The 14,955-nt window shown below is 39.1% G+C and overlaps 1 protein-coding gene across 1 annotated transcript in view; it reads right to left on the reverse strand.

Annotated features, from left to right (window-relative positions):
* pdxdc1.L (pyridoxal-dependent decarboxylase domain containing 1 L homeolog) overlaps window positions 1-13,497 on the reverse strand; it is a 54,734-nt gene extending 41,237 nt beyond the window's left edge. Inside the window, 1 exon segment of the mRNA NM_001093134.1 lies at window positions 13,411-13,497. Coding sequence (NP_001086603.1) covers window positions 13,411-13,431 — 21 coding nt within the window. The 5' untranslated portion in view covers window positions 13,432-13,497.
* Between the last annotated feature and the right edge of the window lie 1,458 nt (window positions 13,498-14,955).

The following is a 14,955-nucleotide window of genomic DNA, read 5'->3' on the forward strand; positions in this document are numbered from 1 at the left end:
GTAGGAAATATATTATCCAACTTTTCTTCTGCACTCCAATTATCACTTTGTTCAACCGTGATAAAAGTTAATGTAATTACCACTGTATTCACCAGTCTTTAAAGGAATACCCTGATAATCATTAATCCATTAGGCATTCAGAAGAAAAATATCCATTAGGATCTTTATCTAATGGGGTGCATTTACAAGTTAAATGATTAAAGGGGTAGTTCACCATAAAGAGGGTTGTTCACCTCTCCAGTTGGCAATTTCAGCAATCTGGTTGCTGGGATCCAAATGACCCTAGCACCCATGCATTGATTTGGAATATTAATAGGAGAGAGACTGAATAGAAATTAAGGATTAATAAAAAGTAGCAATACAGAAACCCATTATCCAGAAAGCTCAGAAATTACAGAGAGGCCATCTCCAACAGACTCCATTTTATCCAAATAATCAAATTTTTTTTAAACTATTTCCTTTTTTCTTGTACAGGTATGGGATCTGTTATCCAGAAACCCGTTATCCAGAAACTTCCGAATTACAGAAAGGATGTCTCCCATAGACTCCATGATAATCAAAATTTTAAAAAAATTATTTATTTTTTTTCTCTGTAAAAATAAAACAGTCCCTTGTACTTGATCCAAACTAATATATAATGATTCCCTATTGGAAGCAGAACCAGCCTACTGGGTTTATTTATTGTTTACATGATTTTCTAGAAGACTTAAGGTATGAAGATCCAAATTACGGAAAGATCCCTGGTCCCGAGCATTCTGTATAACAGATCCCTTACCTATACTTGATCTAAACTGAGTTACAGTTAGAAACATTTTTTATTTTGCACAGCCTATCTATCCTATCTATCTATTTACCCAGTTTTTATTTTTACACTGAACAATTCCTTTAAAGTTAACATAAAGGTGAACTACTCCTTTATGTGCAAAGTACAGGTATGGGATCTGTTATCTGGAAACCCATTATCCAGAAAGCTCAGAATTACGGAAAGGCTGTCTCCTATAGACTCCATTATAATCAAATAATCCAAATTTTTACTAATTATTTTCTTTTTCTCTGTAATAATTAGGGATGGGCGAATTTGACCCGTCTAAAAAAAATTTGTTGCGCGTATTTTTTTTTTTTTTGACGCACAATGCCATACAAGTCTATGGGCGCCATTTTTGCGGTGAAACAAGGCGAAAAAATTCGCCCATCTCTAGTAATAATAAGACAGTAACTTGTATTTAATCCTTTTTGGATAAAAAAACAGCTTATTGGGTTTATTTGATGTTTAAATGATTTTCTAGTAGACTTAAGTTGAAGATCCAAATTATGGAAAGATCCATTATCCAGAAAAGCCCAGGTCCCGAGCATTCTGGATAACAGGTCCCAAACCTGTAGTTCAAATTTAAGCCCCTTAAAGCCAATTATGTTTGCCTGACCATAGTACATTTCAATCCATGCTCTCTGCATTGCGCCCACTGGTACAGCTTTGTTGGTCCTCAACTATGTGCAAGGAGAAGCTCACAATCAGCACACGTGCCACCCTGCCAGCGCAGCATACAGAACAGAAGCAACTCTTTGTAATCCATTCAGAAGGCACAAAAAGTCCCACTTGCTAAAATTTGGAACATCTCCCCGGGAGGGGCAGATACATTTACAAGAGCTCACAAAGCCGGATAACAGATGATTGAAACTGGTCATGCTAAATGCCTTGAAAATCTATACTTTCTTGAAGGTAAAGCAATAATACATTATTAGTGATGTTATTTTAGGCTCAGTCATGGGCCTGCTGTTCTGTGTTCTGATTGTGTGAAAGGGAAAACTGGATGTGCTGAGACATTTCCTCCAAACAACAAGGAATGGATTTGCATACGGAAACTCAGCAGAAATGTGTGGATAGTGTCTGTTATGCTTCATGAGTTACAAGATGTGGGCTGTTTCATACATAGGGGGTTATTTATCAGAGGTCGAGTTTGTCAGGTTTTTTATACCTCAACTGAACTCACAACTCGATTGTTTTTTGGTTTAAGAATAAAACTTGAATGGAAAAAATATGAATTGGTGAATTTTGGGGCGAAAACCCTGAAAACTCGAATTAATCGAGTTTTCAGATGAAAAAAAAACTCTAGTTTTTTTTTTTTAACCTGAAAATCTGAGTTTGGACTGAAAAATACCCTCCACAATCTGCTGTTTGTTCAACGAGTACATGAAGGTTAAGAATTACTGTACAGGTATGGGACCTGTTATCCAGAATGCTCGGGACCTGGGGTTTTCCGGATAATGGATCTTTCCGTAATTTGGGTCTTCATGCCTTAAGGCTACTAGAAATTCATTCAAACATTAAATAAACCCAATAGGCTGGTTTTGCTTCCAATAAGGATTAATTATATCTAAGTTGGGATCAAGTACAAGCTACTGTTTTATTATTACAGAGAAAAAGGAAATCATTTTTAAAAATTTGGATTATTTGGATAAAATGGAGTCTATGGAAGACAGCCATTCCGTAATTCGGAGCTTTCTGGATATTGGGTTTCCAGATAAGGGATCCTATACCTGTACTACTGTAGGAAGCCAAAATGGCAATTTACGCTAAACCAGTAGAGGTACGGGACCAGTTATCCAGATTACTTGGGACCTGGGGTTTTCTGGATAATGGATCTTTCCGCAATTAGGACCTTCATACCTTAAGTCTACTAGAAAATCATGTAAACATTAAATAAACTCAAAAAGCTGGCTTTGCTACTTATACTGAATAATTATATCTTAGTTTGGCTCAAATACCAGGTACTGATTTATCATTACGAAGAAGAAGGAAATCGTTTTCAAAAATTTGGATAATTTAATCATAATAGAGACAGCCATTATGTAATTCGGAGCTTTCTGGATAATGGGTTTCTGAATAATGGATCCCATACCAGTATACCAAAAATATCCTGGGCGTGTCAGTTACTATACAGTTATTTTTATTGAGACAGATTAATATGACTGCCAAGCTGATTATTAATTTTATTTTTGGCACATCGAGAATTTATGTCTCTGTTTATCACCCAACTGCAGTATAGGACTATAATTAAGAACGAAATGAGCACAATACCTTTGTGGCAATTACAAGATAAATTTAAACTGCGGCTGCCAAATTTCATGCAGAACAGGTAGCATAAAGCAAACAGCAACAATTACATAAGCACCATGAATTACACTTTAATGCTATTCTATCTATGCAAGAAAATCCAGCATGGAGGAAATATGCTGGTATTGGGAAGGGATCTGTTGAGTGTTGGGACAAGAACCTAATTTTGATTCTCTCTGTGCAGGTGGATTAGAAGAAGAAAATGAAAATAAAAGACCATATCGTGGTCGTGTTTGATTGCCCCTAGTCTGTATTTGACTGTACTTTATAGTCCTCCCAAATCAACAAAATAGCAGTAGCCAGGATATTTTGAATTCTTACTGCCACAATATGAACAGATACGGTTCAACATAGCAGCCCTGACCCTTCTTTGTGTAGTGAAACATACAAGGGCAAATTAAATCAAAATAATTCAAGTATATTGAGGTGCAAAGCATGGAAGATTTTTACATATACTAGCATCCACCATGAAGAAAAGAAGACTCTTTTACAGCTCATTTTTGCGCACATGAAATCAGCCTCCACTTAAGCAATTCCCACACAAATTGCAGCAGACATTTTTCTTAGAGGGGGTGGCATCGCTTCTAGTACACTGATGCACACACAGCACCAATATCCATTTATCAGTTGCGCGTGGAGACAGAAACCCCAGCCAATTTCATACTGGTATCCAGTGTGCAATGTCCTGGCAGGTAACCATTGCCAGGGAGGTTGAATTTAGATGTGAAGTGGCTTAAAGTGTCAGAAGCAAACCCCAGTGAGTAGCCCTGCATTAATAGACTAGGTACAGGGGGTATTTAGTGGCAGTGATGCAGTTGGGGAGCAAATAAGAGGGCTAAAGCTTAAAAATAGAGGGAGAGGTTAGTTCTCCTTGAATGACTATTTAAATGATCATCAGCATTTAGTAGCTTCCTGGGCAGGGGCAAAATTCTTGAAATCCTCCATCCAGTTCACTAGTTACGGATCACCTTCAGGCACACATTGTCATTGTCAATCTGAAACGCTACAGCCAACATATCCTAGAGACAATCACCGGTAGAGAAAGTCGACAGATAACATGACATGTGGTCATGCCATCTCTTATATGTCAGACTTAAAGAACTTCAGTATAAAAATATAAACTGGGTAAATTAGGCTGTGCAAAATAAAAAATGTTTTCAATATAGTTAGTTAGCTAAAAATGTAATGTATAAAGGCTGGAGTGACGGGATGTGTAACATAATACAGAACACTACTTCCTGCTTTTAAGCTCTCTCTTGGTTACCACTCATTGGCAGTAACCAATCAGTGATTTGAGGGGGGCACATGGGTCATATCTGTTGCTTTTGAATCTGAGCTGCATGCTAAGGATCAATCGCAAACTCAATGAACAGTTATGTCCCATGTGGCCCCACTTAAAGTCACTGACTAACTCAGAGTTAGAGATCTGAAAAACAGGAAGTAGTGTTCGGTTATGTTATGTTAGACATCCACTCACTCCACCCTTTATACATAACATTTTTGTAGGGATGCACCGAATCCACTATTTTGGATTCGACCGAACCCCCGAATCCTTCTATAAAGATTCGGCCAAATACCGAACCAAATCCTAATTTGCATATGCAAATTAGGGGTGGGAAGGGGAAAATATTTTTTACTTCCTTGTTTTCTGACAAAAAGTCACGTGATTTCCCTCCCCGCACCTAATTTGCATATGTAAATTAGGATTCGGATCGGCCTGGCAGAAGGATTCGGCCGAATCCGAATCCTGCTGAAAAAGGCCGAATCCCGAACCGAATCCTGGATTCGGTGCATCCCTACATTTTTGGCTAACTAACTATATTGAAAACATTTTTTATTTTACACAGCCTACCCAAAATAGGGTGTTTGAGAAGGGGGTTGATTCCTGGGGATAACATTATATCAGTTTGTATCCCTTTAACATCAAAGAGCAAAGCAAATCAGTAAAAAAAAAAAAAACGATGACATTGCCGTATTTCTATATCAAAATAAAAAAGAAATTCTGGCCACAGATCCCCTGCTGTAGAATTAAATTGCTAATGCCACATAATTATACGATTTTCTTATCAGTGCCCACCACAGAAAAATCCCCATGTGTTTCCTACCATGTAACTATTTTACCAAGCATGAAATTTTCTGACCTACATACAGAAGAGTGTAACATGAATAATGTAGTCCAGCTGATTAAAACAAAAAACTAAGTTTCTAGAAAAATATGGCAGGAATCGCAGAACCAGAGAAGAAGTACACCCTACAGCACTTGACTATATCAGAAAAGTAGCCCCATTTGCTAAAACATTTAATAAAATGACTAAAATATACAGACATTATTTTATTACATTTTTTCATTGAGAAATACTGCTTGCTTAGAGTAAGACAGAGGTCTTTGTGGAAGAAGTTCCACCACAGTGGCTATGTTGTCCAGTTGTTTTCAGATTTTCAGACATTTTTCAATTAACTTCTATTTTGTATTTGGGACCATTTTTATAAAATTAAAGTTTAAAGTTTCAGTTTTCACTATCTTAAGTCTTTCTTAAGAAGCTCCGGTTGGGGGTCACCAACTAGTACTTCAAACTGATACATTAAGGGGCATATTTATTGAATAGGTCCGTATTCGGCCGAATTCGAAATGTACGAATCAAAGTAATAGCGCATTCGATCAAATTCAATTCAAAGTTTTTCCCAAATAAACCTTAGATTTTTCAAAGTCCCCCCATAGGCTAAAACAGCAATTCTAATTTTTTTTCAAATTCAAATCGAATTTGGACTATTCCCTAATCTAAGTACACATAAAATAGCTCGAAATTCGAATTTTTTTCATTTGAATATTCACTTTGATACATTTCCTATCTTTGTACTTGCTGAGTAGAATCCCCAAGTTTCATTAAAGGGGATGTTCACCTTCAAACCCTTTTTTCAGTTTAGTTGGTTTCAGATAGATCACAAGAAATAAAAACTTTTTCCAATTACTTTCTCTTTTCTATGTGTGACTGTTTTTCTAATATTGAAGTTTAAAGTTTTTTCACCTTCTAAAGCAGCTCTGGGAGGGGGGTCGCCGACTCGTTAATAGTTTTAAATCGATACATTTAGTTGATACATTTCTTATCTTTAACCGTTACAATTAATAAAATACTTGTTAATATGCTACTGAGAAATGTATCAACTAAAAATTTGCAAAATTGTAACAGTTCAGAATCAGCTCTTGAATTACTGAGCTGCCAGACTGAACCACCAGAGACAGACAAATTTTAAACTTCAATTCAGTTAGCCAAGCTACTTGAAGGGGGCCATATGGGACATATCTGTTCAGTGAGTTTACAACTGATCCAAAGATTCAAAAGCAACAGATATGACCCATGTGCCCCCCCCCTCAAGTCTCTTGGTTGGTTACTGCCTTGTAACCAGGGTAACCAAACAGGGAAAGCAAGAGAGCTGAAAAGCAGGAAGTAGTGTTCTGGCTATTATGTTACACATCCAGTCACTCCAGCATTTATACATTACATTTTTGGCTAACGTAACTATATTAGAAACATTTTTAATTTTGCATAGCCTATCTATTTACCCAGTTTTTATTTTTACACTGAACAATTCCTTTAAGGGAATCAAAAAAAAACATTAACCCAATCAAGAAATGGATGAAAGGGAAATGTGCTGAGAATAAGGTAAACTTTGCATAGGCATTTAGAATATCTACAATGCTATATGTAATATATTATTTAAGGAGCCTGACATTTCCAAGTATTGCTTAGTCTTCTGTGTAGAAAGAATTGCATTTTCTAAAGATTTCTTTCAAAATGTTTATATTTCCACCTGAAAAAAAAAACCTTTCCGAAGAGAAATGTAGATTTCATTCTTCTATACCCTTAAACTTCTTCTGACAGATATATACCAATAGACTGTAACCTCTATAAATGCACTGCCCAGTGGATGTGGTTCTAACAATGAAGTACTTTTATCTCTAAACAGGCAAAACATACCTCCAATACAAGCTCAATAAGGTTGAGTTATAGAATTTCAAACATTTCTACAGTCAAACATGACAAGGGTGAAAATTTGCAAAAACGATATGCTCATTTCCATGCCATAAAACCGTAAGGCGGCAAAAGAACTGTCAGAACAGTGTCAGAGGCAAAGTAGCGGGTTCTTTAATAAAGCAATAAAACCCAGTTAATACATGATGACAGTATCATAGCAGCAGGTTGTTCTATGCAGGAAGTAGCTACATCAAAGTTGGCTTGGCTGAGGTCTGGACATCAACCTATAAAGTCTAATGAAAGAAATAAAACCCATGTTCTTAAGAAAAAAAAAATCTATAAATTGTGGAAACCAGGTCTGTTACATTAATAAATTTCTCCAAACGGCTATAGAAGTGAATTGGGTGTCGGAATATTTTCCTGAGAATGTTGCAGAAGGGCTACAATATGACCTAAGTGGGTTGTTCACCTTCCAAACACTTTTTTCAGTTCAGTTGTTTTCAGATTGTTCGCCATAAACAAATACTTTTTTTTCAATTGTTTTCCATCTTTTATTTTTTACCGTTTTCCCACAATTTAAGTTTAAAGTTTAATGTTCGCGTCTCTAGTGTCTCTATCTGGCAGCTCAGTGATCCAGAATAGTGATGTGCAGGTCAGGTTTTTCACCAGACCCGCCCGCCACCCTTCCACTCGCACCCGACTTCTGGGTTCCTCTTATAGACCCGCGGGTCTATAAAAAGTTCAACCTGGAAGTCGGAAGCCGGCATTTGTAAGGTCGCGGGCGGGGCGAACAGTCAGAAGAGCTCAACCCGCACCAGCCCGCGACCCAGAAAGGGGGGTGCGAGGTCGGCCCAAACTCGCGGGTAAATCTGCGGATATCGGGCCAGCCCGCACATCACTAATCCTGAAGCATTCCTTACTTTTATAATTTGCTACATTCAGTTGCTACATTTCTCAGCAGTATCTGTAGAATATTAGCAACTATTGTACCAAGTCTAACAGCTGCCTGTAATGAAGATCAGGGATTCTGCTCAGCAGGGACAAAGGTAACAAGAGTATCAACTAAATGTATCAATTTAGAACAGTTAAAGAGTCGGCGACCCCCCCCCCCCCCAGAGCTGGTTTAAAAGGTGAAAAAAAAACACAACTTAACTCTTCAGTATTATAAATACGGTCAAAAATAAAAAACAAAGTAATTGGAATAAGTCTTTATTTCATGTGAATTATATGAAACCAATTAAACTGGGAAAGGTGCTTGAAGGTGAACAACCCGTTTAAGGCTTTATATTTAAGGGGTGGTTTTAGTATCTTATAGAATGGCTAAATGGCTAATTCTAAGCAACTTAGAATTCTGGGTTTGGTGTATATGAAGAGAACACGCCTGGGTGTAATGTTGACTGCAAGGCTAGTGTCACACACAGCCTTCCGTCCCAACCCTAAACATGGGGTGGATTTCAGCACAAATATAAGCATTTTACTAAGTAATTCACTGTGTACTGACCATAAGGTGGGTACTGCAGTCCAGCTTCATGGTTTGGACTACAGGTTTCAGTTCCACTGGGTTTTGTTAATCTTAACCCTACAGTGTATATTAAAGGAGACATATAGGATAAACTTGAAAAAAACAAACTTAATTTTGTTGGCAATTATGTATACAATATGGTGTTGCTTTCACATTGTTCTAAAATTAATATTTTCTTTAAAAATTAGTCCCTTTATTGAAGCTCCCTATAGATGTTCGTTTGTCCCTGACCCTGTTTCAAATGAGGGGTAGGCGTGTCCTAATGGTCCCTGCCAGAAGCACAGTAGGAGGAGGACAGCCAATAACAACCCTGTAGGCACACATGCAAAGACGGGCTTCAGGTTCAGCCTAGCTGCTGATTGGTTCCTATCCTACAGTGCAGTGTGCTGAGTGCCACTGGTTCCTTTGCACAGCCTGGGAAAGGAGGCAGCAGGAAGTGGAACAGATGGGCGGGACTAGTGGGGTTTTTGCAGAAATATTCACTAAAGTACCAAGAAACACAACTTTTAAAAGCACATTCCTTCTATATCTAAGAGTTGAATGCACTGGTACATTCTTGCTTTTTACATAATATGTCTCCTTTAACATTCTTTGCCAAATACTTTTATCATGGGCAGCACCACTCACGATTTTCCTTTTCTTTAAAAAGCCTTTATTAAGCCATGGGCTCTGACCCAAACAATTCGGCAATGTTTCAGACCACCATCGGTATTTTATCAAGCCGATGGCGGTCTGAAATATTGGCAAATTGTTTGGGTCAGAGTTCAGAGTGGAAACTGTCGGACTTGCACCAGACTGAAACAATTTTAAAGGCACAGGTGCTGACTGAATTACCTTGTGTCCTTTAACATTCTTGACATTTCAATGCCTCCCGGGGGTTGGTTAAGGCCTTTATCTGTTTTAGTATAATAATGCCCCCTTGTACAACATGCCCAACCTTTATAATGCTCATGGCTGAACGGAAGCAAATTCTGCCAATAATGTCCCAGCATCTAGTGGGAAGCCTTCCCAGAAGTACAAAGGATATTTTAACAGCTATGAAGGTACCAATTCCTATGAACAACCTACATTATATTTTAGAATGTCTTATGACAGAATTAATCAACTGCAAATACAATGACATCTGAATCTAGCACACAGTAAATACACACTAACCAGATTATCCAGTTTCATCATTCTTCGCTGGAAATTATCAGATTAATGCATGCAAGAGGCATCTAAATAAGCACACTGACTAAATGTTCCAGGTTATAACAGGAAATTGTCACTACACCTTTATAAACTCTGTGTCACTCATCATTCTAATGTAAGTGTCCCCTGGTCTCCCTTACAGGGGTTGTTCACCTTTAAATTAACTTTAAGTATGATGTAGAGACTGATACAATTTTTATAAATATTTGTAGTTTTTGAGTTATTATGATTTTTATTCAGCACCTCTCCAGTTTGCTATTTCAGCAGTCTGGTTGCTAGGTTACAACTTACCTTAGCAACCATGTATTGATTTGATTAAGAGACTGGGACATGAATAGGAGAGGCCTTGAATAGAAAGATAAGCAATAAAAATTAGCAATAACAATAAATGTGTAGCCTTACAGAGCATAGTTTTCTACATGGGGTCAGTGACCCCTATTTAAAAGCTGGAAAGAGTCAGAAGAAGTCACATAATTCAAAAACTATAAAAAATAAATAATGAAGGCCAACTGAAAAGTTGCTTAGAATTAGCTATTCTACAACATACTAAAAGTTAAATTAAAGTTGAACCACCCCTTTAATAACCGGAGTGACAATCCAACGAGGTTTAAAGGAGAGCGGGTTTGGGATTGACTGTGTGCTTGGGGTCAGGGTATTGTTATGGTAGAATGGAAGAAACATGAAAACAGTGCCCCCACTCAATACCCAGAACACTGCCCACCCCAAGGGTAATGTAACTCAGGAAGCAGCTGTCCTTTATGCTGTGTCATAGATTGATACAGGTTAGGAAACGGAGAACTGGGGGACAGATAGAGGGGTGCCTCCATTACAAATTATTAGCACACTAAGGTTAATATAGGCATAGTGAGACTTTCTTGTTAAAATTAGAATATGTCATTATTCCTCTAATATTACAGCTCTAAACTTTAGGCAGAAATGACAACTTATCTGAATCAAACAAGGTTTTCTAAAAATAATTTTGATTATATTCATACAGGTGTTATGCTGCAACTCTGCTCCTTTGTTTGACCCAGGATGGTCCTTGGATGCCGATTTTTGAAAGTGACCGGCACTTATACAAAACAATGCTTGGCTCTATGTCATTCAAATAAATAAGCAAAATAATGACACCATCTCAACCACCCCAACTCGAGCCCTCCAATTCCAGCAATAGCTTTCAAAAAGGTGAAACACTCTATTGCTCTGTATGTACAGGGAGTGCTGTGAACTTGTGATCGGTTGGGTGCTGTTGCACGGAGACACAGACAAACACGAGCCAATGCAGCTAGTAAGCTGGGGCAGGTATTGTATACAAAACAACCAGCACAGTTTATTTATTGGTGTAGCTAATGCCAAACCCTTCTCTTCTGCACGAGTCTTCCAGGTACTTTAATGATTCTCTAGCAATAAGGAAACACAAACTGAACAAAAACTGGCCATGCATCTCATTCAGTTTCTTCCCTGTCAGAAAACGCCCATGTAAATGAATCCGTGGTACTCGGTAACCTGCTGACCAGGAAGTGAGGCCTACTGAGCAATGACACACAACATATGTTTAACTCTCCAGAGTAATGACAGAACCATCTTATAGTAAGAATGCTTTGTGTCCTTGTCAACTTATGCAGTTTTGTCAGGCTGACATGTGGAGTTGAAAGGGGTGTAACTGGGGTTCGGGTACAGGCCAGAAGCAAACTCAGCAAAGTGCTTGGGCAGGTTTGTAAAAGAATTAGTGTCTGAAATGAGCAAAAATAAAAACCTGATAGCTTCCTCAGCAATGGCAAACAAGGAATTTTACATATTGACACTTCTTCCTTCTATATTTAGAGTTGCTAAATGTGTAAGTGTAAGGCCTAAGGCACAGCAGTGGAAAAAGGCTTTCATAGGAGCAGTAACAGGAGCTTTGACTGTTTTCCACTGGATGGAAGTGGCAGACTATAGCCTCATGTGCTAAAAATCCAAGTTATAGGGCACAGCTGCCTGGTAGATCTAAGAACAGCACTCAGTAGTAAAATCCAGGTCCCACTGCGACACATTCAGTTACATTGAGTAGGAGAAACAACAGCCTGCCAGAAAGCAGTTCCATCCTAAAGTGCTGGCTCTTTCTGAAAGCACATGACCAGGCAAAATGACCTGAGATGGCGCCTACACACCAATATTACAGCTAAAACAAAATACACTTGCTGGTTCAGGAATTACATGTTATATTGTATAGCAAATTATTTGCAGTGTAAACAGTGTCATTTAGAAATAAAAACTACATCATAAAAATCACAACAGAATCCCTTTAAATATGTTCCTTGTAAAGCAAGAGGGCACAGCCTGATAAAACACATTCGCTTACCAGGAATAGACAGTGTATCACAACACACATGGATGTACCACATGTAAAATTATGTATAATGAAAGGGACTGGAGGAGAGCCTTCCAGTGTGAATAAATGTAGTTTTTTTTGAAGCACTACATGTTTCAGTCCATGCGGGTCCTTCCTCTGTAACTTGCACCAGAGGAAGGACCAAAACATTTAGTGCTTCAATAAAAACAACATTTATTCACATTGGAAGGCTCTCCAATCCTTTTTAGAGATGCACCAAATCCACTATTTTTTGCATATGCAAATTAGGGGCAGGAAAGGAAAAGTGGAAAAAATTGGTTTGCTTCCTTGTTTTGTAACAAAAAGTCACGTGAAAACCCGCCCTCCCCACAATTTGCATATGCAAATTCGGATTTGGTTCGGCCAGGCACAAGGATTCGGCCGAATCTGAAAAAGGCCGAATCCCGAACCGAATCCTGGATTTGGTGCATACCTAGTCCTTTTCATACTGATATGAGATGGCTACTCTACTAAACTGTTGAAGAGCCCGACTATAAGTCTTTTGGAGCATCGGTTGGGAAAATAATCGATTACGTGTAAAATTATGGTTTGCTGAACCTTGTCTCTGAAAGTAAAAATAGCTGGCTAGGTCTTTGTTGCCGTTTGTGGAGGTCTATGCAATTTACGGTTCTCTGTTTTTAGCTATACAGCCCTTTGGAACTCGGCGCAAAGAAATATATTTCATTTGCACCATGGGAAGGAAGCTAAATGCTCACTGATCCCTTTGGTATTCTTCCCAGTTTCTGGAAGAAGATACAAACAATGAATGAAAGCTTATAATACCAGCTCACAGAACTACAACTATTAGCATCTCCCCCAGAATGCCCTTACCTAGTAAAGGTGCACACAGCTAAGCAGCAACATTGTTGCAGAGCCTTAGAATAAATGTCCAACCTTTAGCCATAGTTCAAGCACAACTCTACAACACATCACTGTGACACAATGGTGTGAGTTGCATTGGAACAACAGGAGGGCCTCAGGATGGAGATCCCTGGCACTGACGCTGGAGGGCTCACTGACTGACAGAGAGGAAAAAGTGAACAAGAGCAGTCTCCCTTAGAAAGCAATCAAAGCATTCGTGTCAGTAGTATGCCATGAATTGCACCGAGCAAATATAATTGCACATCGGATACTAATGGTCACTGCATTTGTTAGTAAATATGCCCTGTGGTTCTAATAATACCCCTTAGTTGCAGCCCTGTCTTAGTGTTCACACAGTCCAGCATCAGATAACACCAACCTGAGGAATTTGTTTCTGCATGGCGGCTCCTTCAGCTGACAGCTGCCCTTCTATTACTCTCCGGGATTTTTCCTGCCCGTACTTCCGCCTTCCTCCACCTAGCCACCCCTCAGACTGCTCTCTTGTCTCCACGCTGGCAGCTCTGACGTTACCAGGCAGCGAATCAGGCGCGTACCCGACACAGTCCAGAAGCGCGGACACGGGAGCAGTAGAGCGCGTGCTAGGCGAAAGACAGCTTAGGGGAGGTGGTTTGAGCCTTGCTGGCTACTGTAACTGCACCTGTTGCTCCCTAAAACAGGACGCGAGAAGATGTGCAGCTCCGGGATCATGATGACGTAGGGGACGAGTCACTGAAACACGCCCACTCAGGAAAAAACTGAGCTCGTAGACGTTGTATATCAGGACGATCTGTCACGGCTGTGTAGATGTATATACATAATGTGAATGAATCTTCAAGTGATGGTTAATAAAAAGAGAACTCACCATAGAGGAGTGTGTGCTGTAGTTTGTTTAATGCAGTCAGGGCAGCCATCCGAGGGATGGGCAACAGGCTGTACCATTTTTTGTGTAGGGGTGGTTGCAATTGCTGGGGCCTTGACATCTCTCAGTATAATAGTAATGGGGCAGTTATTGGAATGAAGATAGTCGAAAGTGGTACTTGCCACGATGCTTATAGGATTATTCATTGCTTAGCTTATTTACTAAGCTGTGTAAAACGATTCTCCAAAAAAACCCAGTGTAAAATAAATGGTGAATTTATCAAGGTGTGTGTTATTTTACACCATGTGAACACTGTATTTGCTGTCGTTATTTCTTACATTTTTTTTACACTTTAAGAAAAAAACATACCTCCCAACATTTTGGAAGTAAAAAGAGGGACAAAAAAATGTTTTCACACCTAGCGCAGCAATTTGTTGACCACACCCCTTTCTGTGGCCACACTCCCTAATTACCATGTTTGTTTTACAAAATTTGGCAGGTTATGAAAGTTTGAAAATATTTCTCCTTATCTAAACTGTGTTTTTGTGTCTCAAAATTGTTACAAAGTATCTTATTTGCACCTGTTACCTGTTCTGGGCTCTCTGCTAAAAGCCAATTAAGTGAGAAACTTTGTTTCTTTTTCTGGCTGTTCAGTGCAGAGAAAAGAGGGACTTTCCAGTACAAATGAGGGACTGCGGGTTGAGCTGTCAAAAGAGGCACTGTCCCTCCGAAAAAGGGACAGTTGGGAGGTATGAAAAAATGGTAAATATTTTAACATGGCGAAGCCTGGTGATTTATGGTGTATTATCCTGCTATTTTTTAGTCTTCATGGGGCTGCCCAGGTCCCCATTCTTATGACAGAGAACCTGTGGTGACAGTGTAGGTGTAGGGTGGGCTGCCCCAGAACATACAATCAATTTCGTGCTTATTGACATTCAACCGTTTCTGACGAAGGAGCCGCCCCCCCTCGCCGGCTTACCTGTCGGGAGGGGAGGCAGGAGCACTATTTTGGAGAGCACAATTGAGCTCTCTTGCAATAGTACAGCAGAATTTCCGGTTTAAAAA

Source organism: Xenopus laevis, chromosome 9_10L (genome assembly GCF_017654675.1).
Source record: "Xenopus laevis strain J_2021 chromosome 9_10L, Xenopus_laevis_v10.1, whole genome shotgun sequence".
In the NCBI taxonomy this organism is placed as follows: Eukaryota; Metazoa; Chordata; class Amphibia; order Anura; family Pipidae; genus Xenopus; species Xenopus laevis.